Consider the following 26333-nt stretch of genomic DNA (forward strand, 5'->3'; position numbering starts at 1 on the left):
GGTTAAATGCAGAGCAAGAGTCTGAGTATGGGTCACCATACTTGGCTGTGTCACATCACTTAAATGCGTGCGCCATGCATAATGCATTATGATGACGTATTATAATTATGTCATGACGCAGAAAGTGTTTAAATTAGTCCAACATGACATATTGTCAAATCTTATGATTTTTCGTTGATGTAAATTTTGTTGTATTCTAACATTATTGTAATCAGTTTGATGATAGATCAGTGCTTAAATTATGTTAACTGTCAGAAATTATTTAACTTAATATATGGGCGTAGGAGTGCACGATGGACTTCCGAGAAAAAAAAAAAACTTTCTTGCAGCGTCCCTCAGTCATTTTGCTCCTTAGGCAACTGCCTGTGTCATGCATGTAATATGTACATGTAACTTAATAAGACGGATTTATTTATTTATTTAAAATAAGGACGTGTAAAAACAAGTCTAGGTCACATTTGACCCCAAAATAATAATGCCCCCCCCCTCCAAAAAAAAAAGAAGAAAGTGGGAATGAAGAGTTGGTTAATTGGGATGAAAACAATATCATAATTGAAAACAAAAAAATTATATAAATAAGTTTATTTTCCTTAAAGCAAACACATTTCACATTTCTTTCTTTTGATTCCAGGGTGAAATATGACCAATACAGGTTTCATGAGATTCAGTCCGCTAGTTTTGGGGGGTTTTAACTTGACAGTTTCATCAAAAGCCAATTAAAAAATAGGTAAGAGTCTAAATTTGTCTTTGTTGAAGAGTTTGTGTTGTTAATCATTGTAGTTTATTTAATGGTGAACATCAACATGTTGTTGTTGTTGTTTTTAAATTGACAAGTACATGTTCTCATCCTCATCTTGCTATATATATTCCTTATGCAGGTCAATGCACTTTCACAGTATATCAGAAATATGTTTCTAAATATTCTCAGTGGTATAAAAACACCCTAGAAAGAGGCCAGTGTCAGCTGGTTTTATTAACGAATTTTTGTCTATGGGTGATGAAAGTATCTCTTTTAAGCTTTTGAATAAAACCACAGTTGAGATATCTATTTAATCAGATGATAATGCATGTCTGTGGGGCAGTATCGACCTCATGCATGAAATTCCATTGATTCCTTCTTTCTCATGTCTAGCTTTGATATAATGGCCTTGAAAGACCTTGGGAAATAATCTTCAGGCATTATTTCCCATCAATGCACAATGTTTGTGAGGAAAGGCTGGCTCCCTGTTGGTTAAAGGTGTGATGACATTATCGCTGCAACAGCATCCATTGAATCTGAGGAATTGCTTTCATGGCAAAAACACCCTAGTGACAGAATAAACACCCACGTGAATAAGGAACCACAGTCTCTAATACATGCACTTCTCTGTGTGTTCAGACCACAGGGATGTTTGAAGCACTACATAACGGAGTGCTGATAATCAGTGCTTCTTCTCTACCTGAAGATGTGTGGGCGAACAGTGGCTGGTGTGTCTCTCTCTCTCCCTTTTTTCTCTCTCAGAGGAAAAAAACTCTGAGGAACATGTGAGCAAATGAACACATGAAGCTGCATATCTTCAGCGTTTGCCAAGGCATAAAAATAAATACATCACACGGCGTACTAGATTAAATAGTCACACCAGCCTGCTGGAGTCCTTACAATTTTACAGTGGATCAAAGTGCTGCTTTGCATATATACAGTATACTGTATATGTATATATTTTCTGATCCATTTCTCCATTAGCACTATTTGGAATAATAATTTATGGAAATTTTTTATTTTTCTGTAAAAAATATCTTTAAAAAATTCTTATGGGGGTTCATTTAGCCTTTTTTAGGGATCCAAAAGCCACCACCGCCTTATCAATAACAGATTATGTTTTATAACCTTTATGTGAGCTACAAAACCATACAGGTGCTTCTCAATAAATTAGAAAAGTTCATTTATTTCAGTAATTCAACTCAAAATGTGACACTTGTGTATTAAATAAATTCAATGCACACCGACTGAAGTAGTCTAAGCCTTTGGTTCTTTTAATTGTGATGATTTTGGCTCATGTTTAACAAAAAACCCACCAATTCATCTCAACAAATTAGAATACTTCATAAGACCAATAATAAAAAAAAATATTTAGCGAACTGTTGGCCTTCAGGAAAGTATGTTCATTTGCTGTACATGTCCTCAATACTTCGTAAGTGCTCCTTTGCTTTATTTACTGCCTCAATGAAGTCAGCATCTTCAAAAAGCTGGTCAGCAGAAGTAAGCATGAAGTGCTCAAAACTTTCCTGGTAAACGAGTGCAGTAACTTTGGTTTTCAAAAAACCACATTGGACCAACACCAGCAGATGACATCCCAAATCATCACAGACTGTGGGAACTTAACACTGGACTTCAAGCAACTTGGGCTATCAGCTTCTCCAACCTTCCTCCAGACTCTAGGACCTTGGTTTCTAATTGAAATACAAGACTTGCTCTCATCTGAAAAGAGGACCTTGGACCACTGGGCAACAGTCCAGTTCTTCTTCTCCTTAGCCCAGGTAAGATGCATCAGGAGTGTCTTAACAAGAGGAATACGACAACTGTAGCCAAATTCCTTGACACGTCTGTGTCTGATGGCTCTTGATGCCTTGACCCAAGCCTCAGTCCATTCCTTGTGAAGTTCACTCAAATTCTTGAATAAATTTTACTTGACAAACCTCATAAGGCTGCGGTTCTCTCGGTTGGTTGTGCATCTTTTTCTTCCACACTTTTTTGTTCCACTCAACTTTCCCTTAACATTCTTGGATCCAGAACTCTGTGAAAAGCCAGCTTCTTTGGCAGTGAATGTTTGTGGCTTACCCTCCTTGTGAAGGCTGTCAATGACTGTCTTATGGACAACTGTGAGATTCCCCATGATTGTGTAGCAGAGTGAACCAAACTGAGAGACCATTTTGAAGGCTCAGGAAAGTTTTGCATGTGTTTTGAGTTGATTAGCTGATTGGCATGTCACCATATTCTGATTTGTTGAGATAGTGAATTAATATTAATAGCATACTAATTAATATGTTTGTTAAATGTGAGACAAAATCATCTCAATTAAAAGAACCAAAGACTTCAACTACTTCAGGCTGTGAGCAATGAATTTATTTAATACACAAGTTTCATCATTTGATCATATATATATATATATATGTGTGTGTGTGTGTGTGTGTGTGTGTGTGTGTGTGTGTGTGTGTGTGTGTGTGTGTGTGTGTGTGTGTGTGTGTGTATGTGTGTGTGTGTGTGTGTGTGTGTGTGTGTGTGTATGTGTGTGTGTATGTGTGTGTGTGTGTGTGTGTGTGTGTGTGTGTGTGTGTGTGTGTGTATATATATATATTCACAAATCAAAAGAAGCCTGTGAGGGAACATGCAAATAAATATGACACATGGGGTAAATTCTGACACTTTTTGCCATTGAGATGACTGGGACAAAATGTCCCAATCAACCTGAACTACCCTAAATAATATTCAGTCTGACCAAAACATGTCAGATAGACTGTAAAAAGTCATTGCCCTCATTAGCCATATTAAACTCTTTTTCCCTTTAATGTTTTTAATGCCTTGAAAGTGTGTCACATAATGAAACAATCCAAAAAATTACAAATCTTATGTGCCATTTAAAAACCTTATGGGCTAAGTCTGAGGTGGCCAAACAGCCTACAATCAGTCCATTCTTCACTCTCTGACAGAATCTATATGTTTTGTTCGATTAGTTCGGGTCTGTCATCCTGCAGACATGTTCCTAGAGAACTGTGATTTGTCTCTTGATCAATATTAAGCAAGTCCTGTCGGCAAATTCCTGCTTCACCATCGTTTATTCATATGAACACAACTGTCTCTGAACGCCCCCTCACTCACCGCCTCTCCAGAGCCGCCTCAAAGAATTACGACCAAAAAGCAACAGGGATACATGTCTAAACAGCCAAGGTAAGGCGAAATAAAACACCAAGCAGTTACATGTTATGCGATTTGACACAATTTGTACAACACATAGCCTGTTTATTTATAGAATTTCAGAAATGAATCGTGAAATTTAACAGACGCTCTGTGGTCGCTTTACTTGACGCGCGAAAGCTTCAGTCGATTGTTAAGCGATTCATTCGAATCAGTTTTTGTGGTGTTCATGTGTTGTTGTGAATAACGTGTTTTATTCTGTTTATATACACAGTTGTTTGTAAACATTGCGAAACTGCTAAATCGTTTGACTCGCGTCTCGACGGCAGATGCGCGAGCTCAATAGGAGACGCGCGCGGACTGAACGCTTCTAGTAACGCTCTCTGGAGAAACATCTGTCAGTCATTTTGATAGCTGAGGGGGGATCAGTCATTGGTTTTATTTTGTATCATCCTCTTTAAGGCGAAAACAACAAATCATTGATCGACCGAAGGTCCGCTGGCACTGCAACGCTACGTGTTGCTCTAGTGGCACTGACCTATACAAACACGACATGTTAATTGACAATTTATACTTGACAATTTAGGTGATAAATACCCGTATGTTAGGCTATATCATTATAAATGGGTACCTTAAATCATTGGATGCTTCTTCATTAATTTATTAATTCGTTCATTCATTCACTCACACCAAAAACGGAAATGTCTCTTGGTGCTCATGCTCATTAACCTACTTTATCAATGCGTTTTAATGAAAATGCGGTCACTTTAAATGGCTCTAAATGCCTTTATATGTAAAAACAGCAATAATGAAAGCAATGGAAATTGGCTGCATGTGCAGTTTAAATCACTGTTCTACAGAGGTTTATTCTTCTTGTTGTATGAGATAGGCAAGGTTGAAGCGTTCCTGCAAGGCGTTTGAATCCTCTGTTGTTTCTATCAGACATGACACATGGTTGCCATGTTATATGAATGTTTCTCTGCTGGGAGGCCATTAGTGCCCTACAGAAGCTCATTCATATGTATCACTGAAACACTAGCTTGCCTTTTCTCCACAAACTTGGCCTGCTGTTTAGTGCCCCCAAGTAATTTTTTTTAAATAGTATTTCTGTATTTTATATTAGAAATAATATATTTTTTAAGTTATCACTGTAATTGTAGCATACTAATAATATGTATAATAATGCATTGTAATACATATGAATGGAATTCTGTGTTTTGAGCAAAAACTGTAATTAGATCAAGTAATATATATATTTTTACAAATATTTATATAGTTATAATAATGTTAATACTAATAATAATAGTTATTATTATTATTATAATTATGAAACTCATCACATTTTTCAATTAAAGAGAGCCTGGAAGGTCAAAATGCATATATTATCACTATTTTCAATTAAAATATTGATGTTGGCATAATAAACAATAAAGTAATGTTATTATGAAAAATTATTTACTTATTATTGTATTGTTCATATGTATCATTGTCTATAAAAACGTTTTTTTTTTCTGTCACCGAGGTACATTATTTTTTCCTTTAGTTTATTTCTTTTTTTCATATTAAAAGTGTGAGATGTTTCCATTAGGATCTTGGCAGAGATCAAAAGTTTTGTGAGCAAAAACTGCATGCACTTTAATTATATTACAGAATAAATTAAAATAGTTCTATAAAAGGTTTGTGTTTATAGTGACAGCTATGATCTTCTTCCTCTTCTTAATCTTATTCTTGTTCAGTTCAGTACATGCATAATACATGTGTAAGAAATTTCTTGTTCTTTCTCTATACACACAGAAACACACACAAATAAATAAATGTATGTAGATGTGAGAACATTTCATTTGTATAGTTCTAGAGGACTTTTCATGTGTTTATCTCATGGCATTTATCCAGCTATGGTGGTTTCCAGTTTCTGAGGATGAGCATGAGTGACAAGACTCTGAACGTACATAACAGAACTCTTAGTAACCGTCTATTAGAGTCTGAGCTCGTCATGGGGGGACAGATCAACTGTCCTCACTGTGCATGTCATTACCGCATCACCATACGGCCAGAAAAGAGCGCTGATCGAAGCCACACGCCAGGTGCGCTCTGAACATCCATGACAGTCGAGGGTTTGGCAAATCACTAGGTATGTTATGATGAATAACACACACACACACACACACACTCACACACACTAGCATCACCTCGCTCAGTAACATCACACACACCATCCTGTTCTGTTCCCGACTTCAGAATGCGCTGTTGCCATGACTACGGAATGGCGCACACTCTGTCTTGCTTTCACTCTATTCTCTTTTTCTTTTTTTTCTGCACGCGGATGTATGGGCGACGTAACCATCTAGATCCACCGCTCGCCTGGATCAAATACATGTACTGCTCTCATGATAATGATCATTTAATGGCAAGAATACAATCTCAAGCTGTTTTTTCCCCCTCCAGCGTGCACCTTAAACATGTTCTTTCTCTTTCAGCTCTGTTCTCATCGTTTGTTTCTCCTCAGGAGGAGAAGCAGTAGGATTTCTGCCATGAAATCTCTCTAAGAGGAGAAAAGCAGCGAAACCTAGAAAATCTACACCCACCCACGGGCAGGAGACAGGGGGAGAGAGAAAGAAAGAGAGAGAGAGAGAGAGAGAGAGAGAGAGAGAGAGAGTGTGTGTGTGTGAGTGGAGGGGAGCGTGAAAGAGTGGGGGGAGAAAGAGCGAGGGATAACAGTCGATGGATGCTGCTTGGACGCTCTGGTCGGTACAATCTTCAGTGACAAGGACCAGAGAGCTGCAGGGATGGATGGGAAGGGAAGACACATTCCTCCAGGTAATCGGATCTCATTAATGGCCGCCGGTGCTGTGAGACCACCGTGTCTTATGCTTGTTGTCATGTTTAGTCAAATGTTCTTGAGTGAGAGTCTGAACGGGTTCCGCTGGATGACGGCAGCATTTTCAGCTTGCCGTTGTCTTACCAGGGAACTTTCTTGCAGACGTCTTCAGATGTTCCTAAAGTGTTCATTGTCAGTCTTAGTTTATTCATCCCGCTTGGTTCCTCATGATTGAGTTCATTTCGTCATTTGGATTTATTTGGAATACTTATTTGGTCAATTATGAAAACTGAGCTGTAAAATGTTTCTGTATAATATTTGACTGTTGTCCATGGTAACATGCCAGCTGCTACTTTCATGTCACTCAGATTGAATACATTGCTATAGTGTAATGAAACATTTGAACTAACTAATCCATAGAAAAATAAACTTGAATTTCAGAAAATAATATGTATATATAATTTATAATATATATATATATATAATAAACATTCTAAAATTAATTTATATTAATATATATATATATATTGCAAAAAATAAATAAAAATATATCATTTATTATAGATAGAGAGAGAGCAAAAGTAAGTTTTGTTGCACATTGTAATCAAATATTTTTCATAACATAAACTTCAAATTTATCTATTCTTTTTGCATTTGCACAAAAATGAAGATTCAACTGTCCATAGTTAGGAAATTTAAGTATTGTATTTAAAACAAAACGTCAGTCACATGATTGCACTCATATGCTCTATAATATAGAACTATTTTAGAATCACAAAACGGATATTTAGGGTCAACGTTTTTTTTTTTTTTTTTTTTTGCAGTAAACATTCACTGGACATATTTAGCTTTATTAATCAGAAACACCCTAATCTGCTGCAAGGAAGCAATGGACCATATCCCTAAATATCTTTTGTCCAGATCAACATGCTTGAATTGCTCCTTATAAAAGATCTATCCATGCAAAGAAATGCTCAGTTACAACTGTCTCGTGACTGTTCACAATTACTGCCTGGCAACTACCTGCCCAATGGGACAGTGAGAAGTTTGGTTCTGATCTAAAAGCCATGACCTTTTTGACCTCTCTGTTTGTTTAAGGTATGTTCAGATGTTGAACTGGCATTTGCTCGAGATCTTAGAAGCCTATATTTGGACACGCTGATGTCATTTGTGCATCTTGGCTCCAAATGTCCTCACAAAATGCAACTGATCTCCTAACACTTGATATGTTCTGCAGGATCACACATTCATTTCATCCACTTCTTCCTGTAACCTTGGGCTCCGATTACAATCTTTCTGAATGTTTTTTAGTCATACCCAATTTTAACACGATCCACGTCACCTGGCTTTCTATTCACACTCTCTTACCTGCTTATTTAACCATGTTTCTGTTCCCGATTCCAGCCATGGTGTGGTGCGAGCGGGGAATTCAGGTGCTTCTCACCACTGTGGGAGCATTCGCAGCCTTCGCCTTGATGACCGTAGCCATTGGCACGGACTACTGGCTGTACGCTCGGGCCTTTATCTGCAACAGCACTGCCAACTCCTCTCAGGATGACCCCCACAACAAGGACAAGAAGGATCCTGGAGCCCTCACCCACTCCGGCCTCTGGAGAATTTGCTGCCTGGAAGGTAAGTGAACGGCTGTGTTTGTGTGTGGGGGCGAAGGAATGGGCCATGCATGTATGTAAGGAGGAAATGATGCATGAAGGAGGTCCCCACCTGTGCAGTTTGTGAAAGTGATTCATGGAAGTTATATTGCAGGAGGAATTGTGATTGTGTTACACGGTCTGGACGACCGACCTAACATTTGAGTTCTTTGCTGCAGCTCTGTTTTGATTTTTAGAGGAGAGGTTCAAGTGCTCAAGAGCTTTTTCAAGTACATTTTATGAATAACCATGAATGAACCTGTCGGGAAAGATCAGTAAGATGCATTTATTTTATCAAAATTACAGCAAATCTGTAATATTGTGAAAATATTTTAAGGAGCCTTAATATAAGTCTCCTTAAATTATTATTATTATTATTTTTATTATTATTAATGTTAAAAACAGTTGTGCTACTTAAAATGTTTTGTGAAAACCATGATTTTCTCCCCCAGGATTCTTTAATAAATAGAAAGAATTTTCATTTATATTTATTTTAAATAGAAATCTCATGAAACATAGTAAAAATATTCAGTGTTACTTTATATCAATTTAATGTATCCTTGCTGAATAAAATTAATGTCCCACATTACCATTTTACAAATATTATTACTTTTTTTCAGTCTTTTACATCATTTAAATAGCTTTTTAAAAGAAATCAGAATCAAATTATTTCAGAATTAAGCAGTGAGGTGATAAATATTCACAAAATAACATGGCCTCAAATGGCCTCAAAAAACAACTACAACATAATAGAAATATTAAGGACACAAATTCTCTTTGAAATTGTATCACATTTTCACAGTCAGCTTCAACGTTTTTTGAGAGTCTACAAATGTCAACCTGCAATTCAATGTTGGTTTCCACGTGAAACATTTTTTTCTCCATTACGATCTGTTCCTTTCTGACTGCAGTCTTATTTATTCAATATTTTAAAAACTTATGTTAGCACATGAAGCACATTTTTTTGAATTAAGAAGCTTGATGTTACAGAGGAAACAACACCAGGGCACTGAGTCAGAACCTTAACACAAACTGATTTCACCGTCTAGCTTTAGGGTTTCTTTAAAGTTATCCAAAGCATTGTGGGAAGCGCTGCCTCTAGATCCTTTTAACCACTGCGCTCTGCAGTGCAGGGTATCCATGTTAAGCTAGTTGTTTTAACAGTACTTGCTCTAGCCAGGTCTCAAGAGACAGGTTTGAAACAAAAATGGGCTGTATTGTTTCCATTTGCATTAGAAACCTAGAAGAGTGCATGTCAATGGCTATGATTATGTGGTGAGTCATCGCAGGTCAAAGGTGCCATGTTGCTCTCTCTCGTTGCATTTGCAGCATAATCAAACCAGAAAAAACGAAGTAATTTTGACTTATTATTGCTCACTTTGGTTCTCTGCTTTATATAGCCACACTGATCCTATTTTTAAGGGAAATTCTTTACCAATAGCACTTCTTTACTAGTAACGTTTCTTACAAATATAGGTCATAAGGGTCAATTTTTTTAATTGAGAATTATACATAATGTAAAAGATGAATAAATAGCTTTTCATTGATGTATGGTTTGTTAGGATAGGACAATATTTGGCCAATATTTTGTCCAGATGAAGTCCTCATCGATGCATATTACTAATAAAAAATTACATTTTGATATATTTATAGTAGGAAATTTACAAAATATCTTAATGGAAAATGATCTTTACTTAATATCCTATTCATTTTTGGCATGAAGGAAAAATCGCTATTTTTGTCCCATACAATGTAATTTTGGCTGTTGCTACAAATATACTTATACTGGTTTTGTGCTCAAGGGTCAAATGTTGCATTTAAAATATTAATACTTTTTGCAATAAGAATTCTGATGCAAAAGCCTCATATAAGTGTCACATTTTGTTTTTCTAAATCAGTATTTCAGACTGAATTTTTTTTTATTTATGTTTTTTTTTTTTTAACTAATTTATTTATTTACCATGGCACTGTAGATTCTGTGTTCCCAGTGAAAACCCAAAGGTAAAACAGTTTCATAGAAATATTAATGCCTTCTCGGTCATCCTTATACATTATATCTAGAAGAGCAAAAATAGGAATTAAAGAATTTTCTTCTTAAAACTTAATTTTTCTGAAGGGTTCACACAGAATTCTCCAAGATTCTTGGCACACGAAGGCATTAAACATTCTCGTTTGCCATCTTGTAGCATGAAATGAAAACAGCAAGCAATGGGAGACACTGGGCATATGCAGTGCACCAACATGTTGTCTAAAGTGAATGGTTTATATCACACAGGAGAGCACTGCATGACGCCTTTGACCTGGGGTGACTCACAGCCATTGACATCTACTCTGAATCCAATTCCAACAAAACACCTCACCGACTGTTTGACTGAACTCCATTCAAACACCTTTTTTTTCTGTTAGCCTTTTGTCAGTTTTATTTATAGGGGATATTGAGAAAAAGACAGGAAATGATTAAGGGCAGACTAGACTGGGCAATATTGCAGACTGAACTCAAAGTTATCCGAGCAAGTGTTGCGTCACCCATGATAAGGTGCTACTTTAATTTAGTTTGTTCTTAGTTTGTGCTCTTTCTTTGATTCTCTTTAGGATTGAAGAGAGGAGTATGTTCCCAGATTAATCATTTCCCAGATGATGCTGATTATGATCAGGATGCTGCAGAGTATCTTTTACGTGAGTCAGGAGTGTTGATTTGTGCATGTTTTTTTGGACTGTAACTGATTTCTACATTGTAAATACAGGGGTATGGGAAAAACCAATGCATCTGAACATATGTTTCTTTGTCTCTGTTTGTTTTATTTTCTCTTCTCAGGTGTAGTCAGGGCCTCCAGTATATTTCCTATCCTCAGTGCCATATTATTGCTGCTAGGTGGAGTGTGTGTGGCTTCTAGTCGGTTCTACAAAACCAAAAGACACATCATTTTGGGATCAGGCATTTTGTTTGTAGTGGCAGGTAATATTTCTCATTATGATAGTTCTAGGGTTCCTTATTTACAGTAATTTGTGAAGGGGTGAATTCACAATTTTTTGACACTTTTGTGTGCCGTATTTCCATGTCTTATTCACTAATTACCTATAATCCAGCAAATTATATCAGTGTTGTTATTATCAACTAGAACTTCTGTAAAACTAAAGCTATTAAAAATATTTTCTTTCATTGAAATAATGCTTAAAAAACTTAAAAATGTCGCTTTGGCAAGTAATGAAATAAGTTGAAGTACAACAATTACTAAAAATGACATGACATGCAAATAAATTGTGCACACGATTTACTAACTCTTTCCCTCGATGTACTAAAACATGCACATGATTACAATTGCGTTCCCTCAATTTGCTAAATCATGCTCACAATTTATAAATCGAGTGAACGAAATTGTAAATCGAGGGAATGCTCGATGAATGAGTAATCGTGTGCACGTTTTAGTAAAGTTAGGGAACGAATTAGTAAATCGTGCACACAATTTAGCCTAATATTTTTTCCTGCATGTCATGTGCGGGGTTCCGTAAAAAATAAATGAAATTTTAAAAAGTTAAAAAGCTTACAAAAAATTATAAAAACAACAAAAATGTTAACTAAAACTAAAATAAAACTTAAAATGTAAAAATTAATAAATTCTAAATATTAATAAATACTATTAGTATATAAATAATAGTAAAATAAAAATGATTTAAATGTCTTGTTTTTATAAAAAATAAAAAAATTCATTAAGTCAATGTATGAAATATTAAAAATCGTAAAAAAATATTAAATGTCAACATTTAATCCATTGTCATTCTTTTCAGAAAATCACACCTCATTTCAATGCAAACTAAGTTTATTACAGCAGCGTTATTATAGTCGGCGCTATTAACCTATTGTAATATATATTTGTCTGTCATGATTAGAGATTTTATAAACAGAATTTAGTTTCAACAAACTATGTGTGAATTCACCCCACCCTGCAAGTGTTTAAATCATTGCACTGTATTCAAAACAAAGCTCCTGACTGAAACAAACAAACAATAAACACATTTTATCTTGAATTGATCCAGGCCTGAGCAACATCATAGGTGTCATTGTATACATCTCGGCGGCTCTCAGCGACATCTCTCCCAAAAAGGACGAGGACAAGAAGTGGCATTACTCCTACGGCTGGTCCTTCTACTTCGGCGGCTTGTCGTTCATCCTGGCGGAAGTGGTGGGCGTGCTGGCCGTCAACATCTACATCGAGCGCAACAAAGAACTGCGCTGCCGCTCACGCACCGACCTCTTCCGCAGCACGACCTCGGCTGTGTTACGCCTGCCGGGATACCGCTTCCGCCGGCGCTCCTCTCGCTCCAGCTCGCACTCCACAGCGGAGCCGACCCGCTCCCGTGAGCAGTCCCCCACCTCCGCCATCGCACCCAAGAACTTCGGCCCGCCACTGGCCGCCGGCCCACCGCCCTTTTCAGTAGCCACGCTTCCCAATCCGCACACACACTCCGGAGGAGGCATGGGGGATATATCCATGTACACACTTGGCAGGGAAGGTAAGCCGCCCATGTACGGTACAGTCGACCGGGCCACGCTCTACCAGCTGCACAATTACTTTCCGAAAGAGGGCGGCGGCGGAGCGCTTATGACGGGAACGCTGCCCTCTCTCTCTAAGTCGAACCTAGCTGCATCGACCAACGCCACCCTCAACACTTCGTCTTCCTCCGGCCCCCAGCAGGCGCCGATGTCCGCCGGCTCCTCCGCCACCATGGAGAGGGATCGAGGGATGGGAACCTTGGATCGGCTTGGCAAAGGAGACAGTTCAAACACTAACACTCTCAACAGGAGAACAACACCTGTGTAACGAAAGACTGGAGGGGGAGGGAAGAGTGATGGGGAAAAGAAGCGATTACATGAACTGGAAGTAAAAAGGGAAACGGGGAACAGGAGAGGGGAAAACGAGCAAGAAAGGGCTGAGAAAGAAAGCAAGGTCCGCTTGCAAGACGACAAAGAAGTGAATAAGAAGGCAATACATTCTCTTTATTTCTGAACATGGTGACTTGAGTAACAGAATTCCATCCGCACTACTTATTGATTCATGTTGAAATACTCGATGTGTGTGATGGTGATCTTTCAGTTCTTCGAGCTCTTTCATTTCCCGTGCTTTATCATCAGGTTATGCCTGTAACTTATTTAGCATTCCAATATAGTTGATGTTTTTATTTTATTATTATGCTAATTGTTGTTGCTGGGTTAACTTATACATTCTACATTTTCTTTCAAGGTATTTCGTTTTTGCACAATTATCCATTTTAATTTATTTCCTCTCGATTGATGAACTCAAACTGTGATTTTTTTTCTTGCACCTGTTGACACTATATTTCACGATGTCATTCAGTGTCAAGCGCGTGTTAGTTTTGCGAGAGTGCAACGACTATTATTATGATGATGACATTTTTTAGTTTTTACAAAGATTGTTAATATTTAGACCTGTGGAATTTTTCATTGTAACCGTAAGTGTACAAGTAGTTAAGTCTTCATATAAATATATTTTATTTATTTATCAAAAAAAGATAATAATTATAATGGACTACTTTTGAGACTGAAAGTCAAAAAGAGAAAAAGAAAGAGGCAGAATACAGAAGTGAAAGGCATTCATTCCAGGGGAGCAATACGTATACCTAAAAAACCTCACCAGAAAAGACAAAAAAATCTATTAAATATATAGTATATTATGAACATAACTATATATATACATATATATATAATTGTGTGTGCGTGTGTGTGGAAAAACTTTTTTGGTAAAATAAAATATATTCTATGAATGTGTAAAACTGAGATCTATGTGCATACTGTTAGCAGTTTTGACTGCAGTATATTATTTTCATGTTTATTTGTAACTTTGTATGCATGATTTATATCTAATATATGATATATTCATAATGCTCTGTTTTTTGGCTTTGTGTGTATTGCGTTTATGTGCTCACGCGGATTGATTTGGGATGACAGATGAGGGTCAAAAGAAAGGTCATCATCAAGACCCAGAAGACTAGAAAGGGATTTGATACACCACACTTTATACTCATATTTTTACATAAAAAACATGCATTTATCCTCGAATTAAGTTTTAGTTTAAAAAATGTTACCACAGTACAACTATGGGAAGTGAAAAATGTGTATCCAAGAGGACGGCTGTACACCACCTGGTAATCATCGCCAGTGACAGCCCTTAAAGGGCACCTAAAAAGTGAGCTGGCTTTTAAGAAAACTCATAAGTGACCATTTGGAATGTTTTAATAGACAACAACTTATTAAGCCTCTAATGTGAAGCACACCTTCCTTGACATTAGCACTGCGCTAATGAAGCATTACTGAGCATACAAGCATATATATATATACAGTGGGGATCGAAAGTTTGGGCACCTTTGCAGAATCTGTGAAAATGAGAGTAATTTTCAAAAAATAAGAGAGATCATACTAAATGCATGTTATATTTTATTTAGTACTGTCCTGAGTAAGATATTGTACATAAAAGATATTAACATTTAGTCCACAAGACAAAAAAATAGCTGAAATTATTAAAATAACCCCACTGTTTTGTGATGGTTGTGCATGTGTCCCTTGTTTGTTCTGAACAAAGCAGCGTTCTTCAGAAAAATCTTTAAGGTCCTGCAGATTCTTCAGTTTTCCAGCATCTTTGCATATTTGAATCCTTTCCAGCAGTGACTTTATGATTTTGAGATGCATCTGATCACACTGAGGACATTTGAGGGACTCAAACACAACTATTTAAAAAGATTCAAACATTCACTGATGCTCCAGAAAGAAACAAGATGCATTAAGAGCTGGGGGGTGAAAACTTTTGAACACGATGAAGATGGCCAAATTTGTCTTATTTTGTTGAAATATAATTTTTTTCCATTTAGTTCTGCCCTTCGTAAGCAACAGAAGATACTTGTATGTTTCCCGGTACACAAATTAAGTACAATTTACCTTGATCTTCAAATTCCAAAAGTTTTCACCCCCCAGCTCTTAATGCATCTTGTTTCCTTCTGGAGTCACTGCTTGAAAGGGTTCAAATATGCAAAGATGCTGGAAAACTGAAGAATCTACAGAACCTTGAGATTTTTCTGAAGAACGCTGCTCAGTTTAACTGTTCAGAACAAACAAGGGACTCATGCACAACCATCACAAAACAGAAAGACAGTCGAGGATCATCAGGTAACAGAACACAGTACTAAGAACCAAGGGTTCCCAAACTTTTGAGTAGGGTTATTTTAATAATTTCAGCTATTTTTTTTGTCTTGTGGACTAAATGTTAATATCTTTTATTTACAATATCTTACTCAGGACAGTACTAAATAAAATATAACATGCATTTAGTATTATCTCTCTTATTTTTTTAAAATTACTCATATTTTCACAGATTCTGCAAGGGGTGCCCAAACTTTCGAGCCCCACTGTATGTATATATATATATATATATATATATATATATATATATATATATATATATATATATATACATGCAGTCTGAGGGACCTCATTTGTACATCTCCATCCATTCCTACACAGATATTTAGTCCTAGGCACCCTTACTGTACATACCTCTCATAACTTTCAGGCAATTAAATTTCACCTGCGCGTCTGTTCAAGAGAGCTGTCATCAATCTGAGTTACAGTTTGAATCTGCGCCAACAGTGCTCCTGTCCAAACCACATGCATACATAACACAACCAGCAGCAATACACATCTACAGTGAAAGAAGTAGTTCAGGATCAAGCTCTACCACATACTGTATATCACACTAACACAATAATAATAATTATCAAAATTGTTGTACTTTTATTTATATCATATACTAATAAAACTAGCATTTTTTTACAGAAAAACACAACATATAATTTGGTCACAAAGTTGATAACTTTCATGCATCCACACCAATGGGTGTCAGTATAAAGATCCACCAAGAACAAGGGGTAAAGCAGAAGTTGTTACAAGGTACATCTGAAATTGTGTATTTCCCTACTGCATAGTAGGTGAAAAACATTATGTGAACAGAGTAGCATGTCCAATTCACAGTATTCATAAAATAGTAGGCAAAAAGAATCTGAAGTGTGCTTCCAGTGGACACACTTCAGGCCATAGGAGAGGATTTGTGAAAGACAGTGAAGTCATACAACTTCAAGTCACATGACGATGATAAGACACATGTGCTTTTAGTTAATAGATGTGTCCAAAATCCCATGCTGTCTGAGAAGGTACTACTGTACAGTGCATCCGATGAGACATGAACTCCGGGAACATTAAAAAGGTTTGTTTATAGTGCTGTCATAGTGATGACCTTTTTGTCCAACCTAGAAATTAGCATCACCATGGTTCCCTCAACAAAAGAATAGTTTGCAAGAGAGTGATTATACAAAACAGGGAGGATGTAAAAGCAGACTAGTGAATAGATTTGTTTACCTGTTCAGCATCATGATGTTTAATATTCCTGATTACCTCTGTAGTCCCATTTAGTCACTTGCTAGCAATCTCCTTTTTACAGACACATTACTGATGTATTTTGTGTCATATAATAAAACATGAAAATATCTTTGCTTGTGTTCACCACAGACCTTATTTTAGGCATTTAACCAAAAACCCTATTAAAAAACATATTGACTTGCTAAAATGCTCATTTATGGGTTTGGCCTGAAAAAAACATGTTTATTTACAACTCCTTTCTCATGGCCTCATTTGGGGTTAACAAATAAAAAATACAAAAAATTACATGCACTATTAAGAATTTCACCTGCATCTCAAAAAAAAATTGAATATCATGAAAAAATTATTTTTTTATTGTAACTTTTTTTTAAAAGTGTAACTTTCATATAATCTCGATTCATTACATGTAAAGTAAAGGTTTTTGTTTGTTTGTTTGTGTTTTTTTTTTTTTTTTTTTTTTTTTTTGATGATGATGATAAGAGCTTACAGCTCATGACAATCCAGTATCTCAAATTATCAGAATATTTCATAAAATCAAGCGCAGTAATTTCATGGTCAGCAGAAGTGCTTTTGGAACTGTGGGCAGGTGCTAAAGTCCTGCTGGAAAAGGAAATCAGCATCTCCATAAAGCTTGTCAACAGATGGAAGTGTAATGTGCTCCAAAATCTTCTGGTAGACGGTTGCATTGACTTTTGACTTGATAAAACACAATGACCCAACACCAGACGTCACGGCACCCAAATCATCACTGACTCCGGAAACTTCACACTGGACTTCAAGCAGCTTAGATTCTGCTTGGATTCAGCTTGGATTCAAGTGGAAAATAATGATTCACAACTGTGACGTAAGCTAGAGGCTACTAGCTATTTAAAGAAGCACGGTGTCACAAGAAAACAACACTAGTTATCTCGTGTGCTGGATTACCGGCAGCAATCGTTAGCTGGCTGAAGGTGTTTGAACTGTAAGTGCAGAGTTTTCAGAGGTCAAACCAACAAGGGCAGAGTTTAAAGATAGGCCCAACATAAACAAACTGTAACACATCAGAAGATTTAGTTGCCTTGTGGCCTGCAGATTTATCTAGGTCACACTGAAGGTAAAGACACCTGATATGTAACCAGAACTGAACTGAAGAAGAACATCCACACCACTGGTGTCAGTCAATATGTAGGGTGTAAATGAAACTAGTCATACCCATGGTCACTATTTTACGAGAGGCTTGGATGGCTCTGTAAAAGAGGGGAGCCGCACTTCTAATCCATGTTTGTGTTGCTTACATCCTCTGGAGCGCGATTGGCCACGCTCTAAATTTAGAGAAAGCAGAAGGGAGGAAATGAGATGAGTGGGATGAACAGGGAGATGGAAATCTGGAAGGAGGTCAAAAAAGAAAATGACATGTGTTTCTGTGTGACAGTGACTGAGAGAAACAAAGTAGGAAGGCAAGGTGGTTGATGTTTTATTCTTTATGATAAATTTGCATTAATCCAAGTCAGGAGAGGGATCGCGTTCACTCGATGACTGGCACACACTGTAATGCATATCAAGTGAGCATGCCAAACATTCGAAACGGATGGATGGAAATAGGCAATAGAATCTAGGCTTCGGTATGGATGTCATTTCACATATCTGACAAATACTGAAGTGCATGTGTAGTCTGCACATGTACAAGTGCTCCAATGCAGGAGAGATCAACAGCAGACAAAACACGAGTTAGCATAAGAATCAGCGCATCCACTCTTTTTTATGAACAAGGCATCGATATCACAGTTTGATTTGAGAAATTATAATATAATATAAAATCCATCCATTATCTGCTTATATTATATTATATTATATTATATTATATTATATTTTATAAATCCATCCATTTAAAATATAATATAATATAATATAATATAATATAATATAATATAATATAATATGCACAAAATTTAAATATCAAACTATTTACTTAAAATTCGCTCAATATTTTATATCCAAAATTGTGCAATTTTTATTCAGTCAGATAATAAGATTTAGAATAAGATTCAATGCATTCACAGACCTTTATCAATCTTTATTTATAAATATGCACTAACATCACACTTTGATTTAATGCATTTGTTAAAATGCATGTGTATAGTAAGACCTTTGAAGTCAAAATTTATAAAACTAAAAAACTACACCTATATAGTATAATATAATATAATATAATGCACAAAATGTAAATATTTATTTAAAATTCACTCACAAGTATTTGAATACAAAATGTGCAAATTCCATTCAGTCAGTCAGTATTAAAAATCATGAAATTAGTCAGAACCAAAACCAGAAGTGATGATATTAATAACAGAACTACCAGAAACACAGAAAATATTGCTTAAATGGGAAGAATTCGTCCCTTTGCCAACGGAAAAAAAAAGACTGAAAGGCAAATGGTCTGTTGAAAAATCCCAGAGTACATCATTGTGGTGCTGGATCACTGCAAACCTGCAAAAATACTTTAATCAAAACATACTTTTGTTTAATAAAAAGACTAAAACTGAATAAATAAATAAAATACTCAAAGTTTGACTTTTAAACCAGTGCCTTCCTAGCTTGGATTTTTACATAATCTAGCCCAACTCAGTAGGAAAGCTATTTCTGTCATTCACCAGAGGCAGCCAGCAATGAAAGTTTCTCATTATTATGATCTGCTTTCCTCTAACACTTTCAATAACTGATTCTAGATCAGCATCAGTGTCAGTTTTCACAATGGGAAGCAGCAGGAGCAGCAGAAGCAGACGTTGGGGCTTTTAATTAGTGCTTCTGATTTCAATTCATCTCTTGCTGTCATCAAGCGACCACCTCCAGATGAAGAGGGCTGGTCAGAACCGGAGATGATTCAGCTGGGCTTTTCACTGGCACTGTCAGCTGCCAGACTAAAACCACAGATGAAAGCCAAAACCAGATTTTCATTACAACTAGAAGACTGGAAGAATCAGGTAAGTTCCTTTTCAAAAACTAAACTGCCCTCTTTCTGAACATTTGACAACATATTTCCAGTTAAAACCAACACCTATCTATTTCTCAGTATACTTTTGCAAATCAGCCAGCACATTTAAATTTGTATTCCTGTGAATAATCATCACTTTATTCATTATTTATTTACAATGCTGCAGTTTTCTCCAAAAATAAATCGAATAAAATAAATTGAGTGATCGTGTTGTTTTTCAAATATGCAATTCCACAACGTTAATAAGCAGTCAGTGTCGGCCAGGAACAGAATAAATTCACTCATGTATCTCAAGCAGATTTGTTATGGATTTCAACTGGTTCTCTTATTTCCCCCAGTGACGAGACATGAAGGCTGTTTTCCACATCACAAAGGAGAAAAGATCCATATGTTTTTTTGGATGTACAATACTTTAGTGCCAAGACCAAGTCAAAGCTTAAAAATGTCTGCATAAACATAAATATAAAAGCATGAATAAGCTTCATTTCTTTTACCTACAACAATAACAATCAGAGTTTGGAAACCCAGTGATGCCAATAATGACATTTATACCACAACTATATTTAAAGCACAGAATAACTACAGTATGGCTTCAGTATTAGACTTCTGTTTCCAAAATTATAGTCCTAGAGATATTAACTATTATAAGTTTACCTAAATTATACCTCAATCCTCATAAAATGTTAAATATAACAGTATTCAAAACCTCAACCTTTAAATGTAACAAGCAGTACATAACGCAACTGAAATATACAGAATCAAGTTTAACTAGGACATATGACTTATATCATTTAAAAACATTAAAATAACAAAAGGTATAGTTCAACCAATAATGAAATATTACACGAGCTTCCAAAACAATTAGCTTTTATCTTAATGTTATGAGCTTGTACTGTATGTACTGTATAATTATTTAAGGCCTTCCATCCTAATGATATACTCTACCAAAATGTCTGTCCCACTTCCTGTTACATTTCCAACAGCATCAGGGCCAACTTATGCACAGTATAATCACATTTCCAACCACTGGTTTTATATATTTATACCCAGATTCACCAGGATGTACTGTTGTTGTCTGTTCCACTTTATAAAGAGGCTTCAGTGCAAATCTGAATGAGAAGTCCTCCTCACCACTAGGTGTCACTGTTTTTCTTAGGTAAGCACTTTTCCCAAGGACTTAATGGAACAGCAAGGAGCAGGAACAAGACACCGGAGACAATGACCAGAGCTCCAGCACAGCCCAAACACGTGACTGACCATGACATTTCATGATGTAGAGGTATGGACTGGTCACTGGCTAAGAAAGACAGCACTGATTGGTGGAAAACGATGAGGCAGAGGAAGATTAAGACACCTGTGGAGAGACAGAGGGAGAAAAGTACCTTCAGATGTATACAAACTTATGTTGCTTGGCTTTTATTAGCAATCTGAATGACCCTGCAGCATTTGTGTTAGCATACATTGTTTGGCTAGTTTTGCTTTTGAAAAAAAAAAAAAACTTTTTTTGTACTTTGTGAAATTTCCTAAACATTTCTACACCATTTTTTTTATACGTGTTTAGCATAAATGACTGTTATAGGAGTGAACCAGCACTGAAATATGCATTTTAAAGAAACAGACAACCATAATAATAATATTAAAATCAGTGTATAAACTAATGTTCATGGTCAGTATGAGGTTTTTTAGTATTATTATTATTATTATTATTAACCTTTTTCAGCAATGATGCATTAAATAGAACAAAATGACAGTTTAGATGTTTATAATGATAAACAAAAATGCTAAACATCGATAAGAAAGGTTTCTTGAGCAGCAAATAATTTTTGAAGCATCATGTGACACTGAAGGTAACAGTAATAAATTACATTTTAAAAAAACATATTTTTATGCTAATAATTTTGCTGTTTAACTGTATTTCTGATCAAATAAATGCAGTCCTGGTGAGCATAAGACACTTCTTACCAACCCCAGACTTTTGAACACTGCTGTATGACGACTCATAGGAATGAACTTAAAGTCACTTTGGATAAAAGCATCATGTAAAATGCATTAGTAATATTTAGTTTAGAGGTGTTAGCCAGTGGCATATAATGTTACCTGACAGTATGAAGCAAACTGCTGCTGGCTTCAAGAAGAACTGAACACCTTTGCTTACTGCCATGATAATGCAGATAGTTCCCATCACCATCAGGAAAAGACTAATGATAGCAAACATGGCGGACGCTACGGTCAGATCTGATGGGAGAAGAGGAGTCTTAACAAACAGCTGGAATATGATGGCATCATGCACACATACGGAGCTGAATTAACATTTTGAACATGTTTGCTTTAAAGGTACACTCTATAAGGCTTCTTTGGTGCAGTTTTCTTAGGGCCCTATCTTGCACCCAGCGCAATTTGTACACCGACGCATGTGTCATTCCTATTTTGCACGCTTTTCCCTCCACAGAAGCACGTCGCTAAACTAGTGGATGAACTTGCGCTCCCTGGGCGGTTCAGCGCAAAAAAGGAGGCGTGTTCCGGCGCAAACAATCCCTGGTGCTATTTTGCTGTTCCATTAAACAATTGCGCCACTGACCAGAAAAAACCTAGTCTAAAGTCAGTGGCGCGTTGCGCGTTGTTCATTATGCTATTTTAAGGGCGCATGCTTGACCATAATGTATAGCGTGCACAACGCGCATACACTTTGCTCATGTAATCTACACAGATGCAACAGTTATTTTTGCAAATCATAAACTGTTACACTAAAAAAAATATTAACACATGAGATGACGGAAATCATTGTGGTGTGCCACGAAGATGTGAAAAAATAGGCATAAATCTAGCTTACAAATTATTCAGGCTAATTGTAGTAATTAAGGATCAGACCTGTTTGCCCAATAGTGGCAAGACATATAGGCTATGTAAGGACATCTGACAAATATGTTTGTCCGTCAAGAACCAGGAAAAAAATCGATGAAACAATTGTGGCTATTTCCTCCCACGCCTGTTTAACCGACGCAATTTTGGGTGGGTTTCTCCCATCCCCATACAACACAACTTCTCTGTCTTTCACTGCTCTTACAAGAACAACAGTCTCCTCGGCTGTGAACCGCTCCTGGCGTGCGCCTGGTAAATACGCCATAATAATAGCAATCCGTAATGGAACTTGCGCACCTGCTTTTAAAGGGAATGTTGGATGACGCTCTGATTGGTTTATTTCACGTTACGCCCAAACCACACCTATGAATAATGAAGCTACTTCAGACCAACCCATTTTAGATTTGCGCCGGGCGCAAGAGCCATTTACTCCGCCGGGAAAATAGCAACAGCGCCGAGACCCGCCCACAAAGTTACTTGCGCTTCGCGCTTTGACACTTGCATTTCAGATCGTTAAAATAGGGCCCTTAGACTTTATGATGACATGGATGTATAAATATGTATTCATTTCTGTGACTTCACACATTAAGTAGTACAGTATTACTGAGTGCACCTTTAAATATGTTTATACAAGTAATGTTCTTCAGAAAATTAGCTTACACTTTACAATAATGTTCTATTGGTTGAGAATGTAGAGCAATGTATTTTTTACAGTATTTCTACATATGAACTTAATATATATATTAAGTTGTAAATATACAACTGTTCATTGTTAGTTCAGGTCCATTAAATTATATTAACAGATACAAATTTTAATAATGTATTAGTAAATATTGGAATTATCACTTCTGAAAAGAAATGTTTACATATATATATATATGAACACATTTTTAATAGAGTGAATACACGGAATCCATTTTAGAGTTTTAAAGCAAACTTTAAAAACCTTAGAGTGGTTTGGCTCTTTTAAAGTATTTCAACTTGTTACTTGCCATGAAAATAGCCAAGGAAGCTGGCATGGAGTTAAATCTCCAATCGACCAATCATTTCTTCATTTTATTTCCATCATATTATTATACACCATCTTAGCTACCTATCATGTTTTGGTGAAAAATTCATATATGGGGTCAGCACTTAGGGGACAGACACATTAGTGCTACGGATCTAAAGATAGAGAGGAAGATGTGGGATGACTCACCCTTTTCTGGCGTTTTCTGAAATAGGACAATGTTCTCTCCAGTGGTGTAGAACTTAAAGAAGGTGCAATTGGATTCTATAATGGGATCCCAAAAGGTAATGTTATTCTGACAGATTATTCAGAATTCTCCTTCTCCATTTGAGACATTTATTATTATTATTATTTAACAAAAGCTCTTACCTCCTTGAAAGTGCAAAGGCCCACAGATCTCCTTCTTTGGGTCCATATCTGATACCAAGAATGTCTTGGTACAGCATTTCCATAAGCCATAATGTGCTACCAGACAAGTCTGATTGTTGTAGAAGCTCTTGGATGGTTTAAGCTCCACCCAGAACTCTGTTCCCACCCCGAGCACAGTAAGCATGATGCTGGTTACAGCCATGAACAACGTCAGCTTGATTTTGCCCTCTTGGTTTTCACTAATTCCATCTCCAGAACTGGAGTGCGTTCTGTTTCGGTGTTTGCGTCCACCGCCTCGTGATCCCAAAAACCCTTCCAGCCCACCGGAAGGTTGGTGCACTCCTGGAGATGTATTCACTGTCCTTGCCTCTTCATCCGGCACAATGAACATGGACCACATGATTGATTTGCAGCTTCAGAGATCCAGACAAATGAATTAGAGGCTTAATTTGAAAGGACATTTAAGTCTTCTTGTTTGAGATGTTTGAGGTAAAAATAATCCGATGGGAGGGCAAACAAAGAAAGTTAGTGCTGAAGACGTCTGAGTTAGATTGATCCAGCGTGATCCAGCGGCATTGCCCATTCATACAAAGAGTGCTGCTGACATTGAATGCTAATACAGTTTGAAGATGTGAATGATGAGATGATGAAGTCAGGAGATGGTCAGGTTGCTTACTCTAAAAAAAAAAAATGATGTGAAACAGTGAATCAAACTTAAGCAGTTTTATGGAGGAAAATGTTTAACATGAGTAGAATTGGGTATCACCATATGCTAACGTGTATGTCTCAAGACGTATATCATAATTCAGTTTATTGCAGCATCATAATTGGATCAATTGGCCCAGTACTTTTTAAAATCAATCATTTGAATATAAGATATTTTAATGTTTTTGTTGATGTTGTTTTTCAAATTTCTTATGTGTCCTTAGAGCTTTACATGGATAGACCCCCCATTTTTCATTTTTCTTTTAAATAATTATTTTCCATTAAATACAGAGCATATTTAGAGATAAGCCCCCTCCCCCAACTACAGAATTGTAGTGTGTTTGCAATTATAGCCTTAATTTAATTGATTAACAGTTTCAGTAAAGCAAACTTTTACATTGTTACAAAAATATTGTATTTCAAATAACTGCTATTTCAGATCTATATTATGTATATTTAATCTAGATTATTTATATTCTACATTACATATAGTGTATATTTTTTATATTGATCCTGAAAATAAATAAGTACGTCACAACTTCCATAAAAAAACTTATAATAAGAAATTTTGAGCAGCAAATCATATCAGCATATTAGAATGATTTCTGACAGATCATGTGACAAGACTGGAGGAATGATGAAAAGATAGCTTCGCCATCATAGGATTAAGTAAAAAAAAATGTAATAAAAAATATAAAGTAATAATATTTCACTCTATTTTTTTTTTTATCATGTAAATGCAGCCTTGCTATGCATGCTTGATTTTCTAAGTAATGGTCTTACTGTAGCACCACCCGCTAAAAAAGTAAGCCATCTGTTTAATTTCTGATCATATCCAATAGTTTCAAAAACAGTTTGGCACAGATTAATCAGAAAACAATGAGTGAGTTATTATACCAGCCGAGATATAAAAACCACAGCATGTTTATGGAATAACAGGACATGCTAATAATGCCCAACAGTACAGGATATATAGTACTGTATATAGAGAGAAAAAACATCAATCATGACTTGTTGTTCAGGCATACCTTGTTGTACCTATTATATTAGTAATAAAAAAAATCACATAAGCTCCAGACTGACACAAATGAAAGTTTTCTGCAATAAAAACAAATATTCTGACTTTTAATTGTACCTTAACAGTGCTGATAAAGGAGGTACTTTTACCGTAAATCACAAGAGCACAAACAAGCTTCTGACCTGTCGAGTGTTGAATACGTGTAGAGGGTTTTCTGGGAGATGGACAGAAAGTACATAAGAGAGGGAGGACGTCGATATGGCACAGGGGTGGGGGGGTTGTATGCTTCTGAAAAAGATCACGCCCATGTCCGGGCATAATGATATCAATGGTTTTTTTGGGGACGTTGGCACCGGGTCTGTTTCTGTCTGTCAATTGTTACTTCATGGCTGCTCTGGTGAGATTTTAAATGTGCGTCTCCATGTCAGCGTGATGTTTGTATCTTCTTGCGTCGCTATGTGTGTGAGTACGCGCATGAGCATTTCTTGATTCTATTTTAGAAAGCCACCTGTTAATGACATTAAAAATTGTGGCACCAAACCCACTCGAGAGCTGAGGTTACAGGATGCATGTGCATGGGTGTTCGTGAGGCTCATTCTG

General features: G+C 36.4%; 2 protein-coding genes across 8 annotated transcripts; one reads left to right on the forward strand and one right to left on the reverse strand.

Annotated features, from left to right (window-relative positions):
• The first annotated feature begins 3638 nt into the window (after positions 1–3638).
• LOC113092196 (voltage-dependent calcium channel gamma-4 subunit-like) lies at positions 3639–14692 on the forward strand. Of its 5 annotated transcripts, none has more exons than XM_026257822.1 (7): positions 3639–3925; positions 5802–6023; positions 6399–6709; positions 8115–8342; positions 10952–11035; positions 11175–11315; positions 12395–14692. In XM_026257822.1, the coding sequence occupies exons 3-7, from the start codon at positions 6679–6681 to the stop codon at positions 13177–13179; spliced, it is 1269 nt and encodes a 422-aa protein (XP_026113607.1). In that variant the 5' UTR covers positions 3639–3925; positions 5802–6023; positions 6399–6678; the 3' UTR covers positions 13180–14692. The 5 variants fall into 5 exon arrangements, with proteins under 5 accessions (XP_026113607.1, XP_026113606.1, XP_026113608.1 ...); XM_026257821.1 differs by lacking the exon at positions 5802–6023 and adding an exon at positions 6241–6268 and having other exon boundaries at positions 6370–6709; XM_026257823.1 differs by lacking the exon at positions 5802–6023 and adding an exon at positions 6241–6268.
• A 4093-nt stretch (positions 14693–18785) lies between these two features.
• LOC113092198 (voltage-dependent calcium channel gamma-6 subunit) lies at positions 18786–25982 on the reverse strand. Of its 3 annotated transcripts, none has more exons than XM_026257825.1 (5): positions 25883–25982; positions 24011–24687; positions 23831–23905; positions 21871–22008; positions 18786–21127 (listed from the first exon to the last, which is right to left on the reverse strand). In XM_026257825.1, exons 2-5 carry the CDS (start codon positions 24408–24410, stop codon positions 20907–20909), a joined length of 834 nt encoding a protein of 277 aa, XP_026113610.1. In that variant the 5' UTR covers positions 24411–24687; positions 25883–25982; the 3' UTR covers positions 18786–20906. The 3 variants fall into 3 exon arrangements, with proteins under 3 accessions (XP_026113610.1, XP_026113611.1, XP_026113609.1); XM_026257826.1 differs by having other exon boundaries at positions 25916–25976; XM_026257824.1 differs by having other exon boundaries at positions 25851–25966.
• Positions 25983–26333: the final 351 nt, after the last annotated feature.

This window comes from Carassius auratus, unplaced genomic scaffold, assembly GCF_003368295.1.
Source record: "Carassius auratus strain Wakin unplaced genomic scaffold, ASM336829v1 scaf_tig00214511, whole genome shotgun sequence".
Lineage (NCBI taxonomy): Eukaryota > Metazoa > Chordata > Actinopteri > Cypriniformes > Cyprinidae > Carassius > Carassius auratus.

Coding starts and splice junctions, on each gene's coding strand:
- LOC113092196 (XM_026257822.1), top strand. CDS start 6,679: ATGGATGGGAAGGGAAGACACATTCCTCCAG. Junction 8,343..10,951: donor GAGAATTTGCTGCCTGGAAG/GTAAGTGAACGG, acceptor GATTCTCTTTAG/GATTGAAGAGAGGAGTATGT. Junction 11,316..12,394: donor CATTTTGTTTGTAGTGGCAG/GTAATATTTCTC, acceptor GAATTGATCCAG/GCCTGAGCAACATCATAGGT.
- LOC113092198 (XM_026257825.1), bottom strand. CDS start 24,410: ATGTGGTCCATGTTCATTGTGCCGGATGAAGAGGCAAGGACAGTGAAT. Junction 23,906..24,010: donor GCCTTTGCACTTTCAAGGAG/GTAAGAGCTTTT, acceptor ATCCCATTATAG/AATCCAATTGCACCTTCTTT. Junction 21,128..21,870: donor AGTTTGCTTCATACTGTCAG/GTAACATTATAT, acceptor GTCTCTCCACAG/GTGTCTTAATCTTCCTCTGC.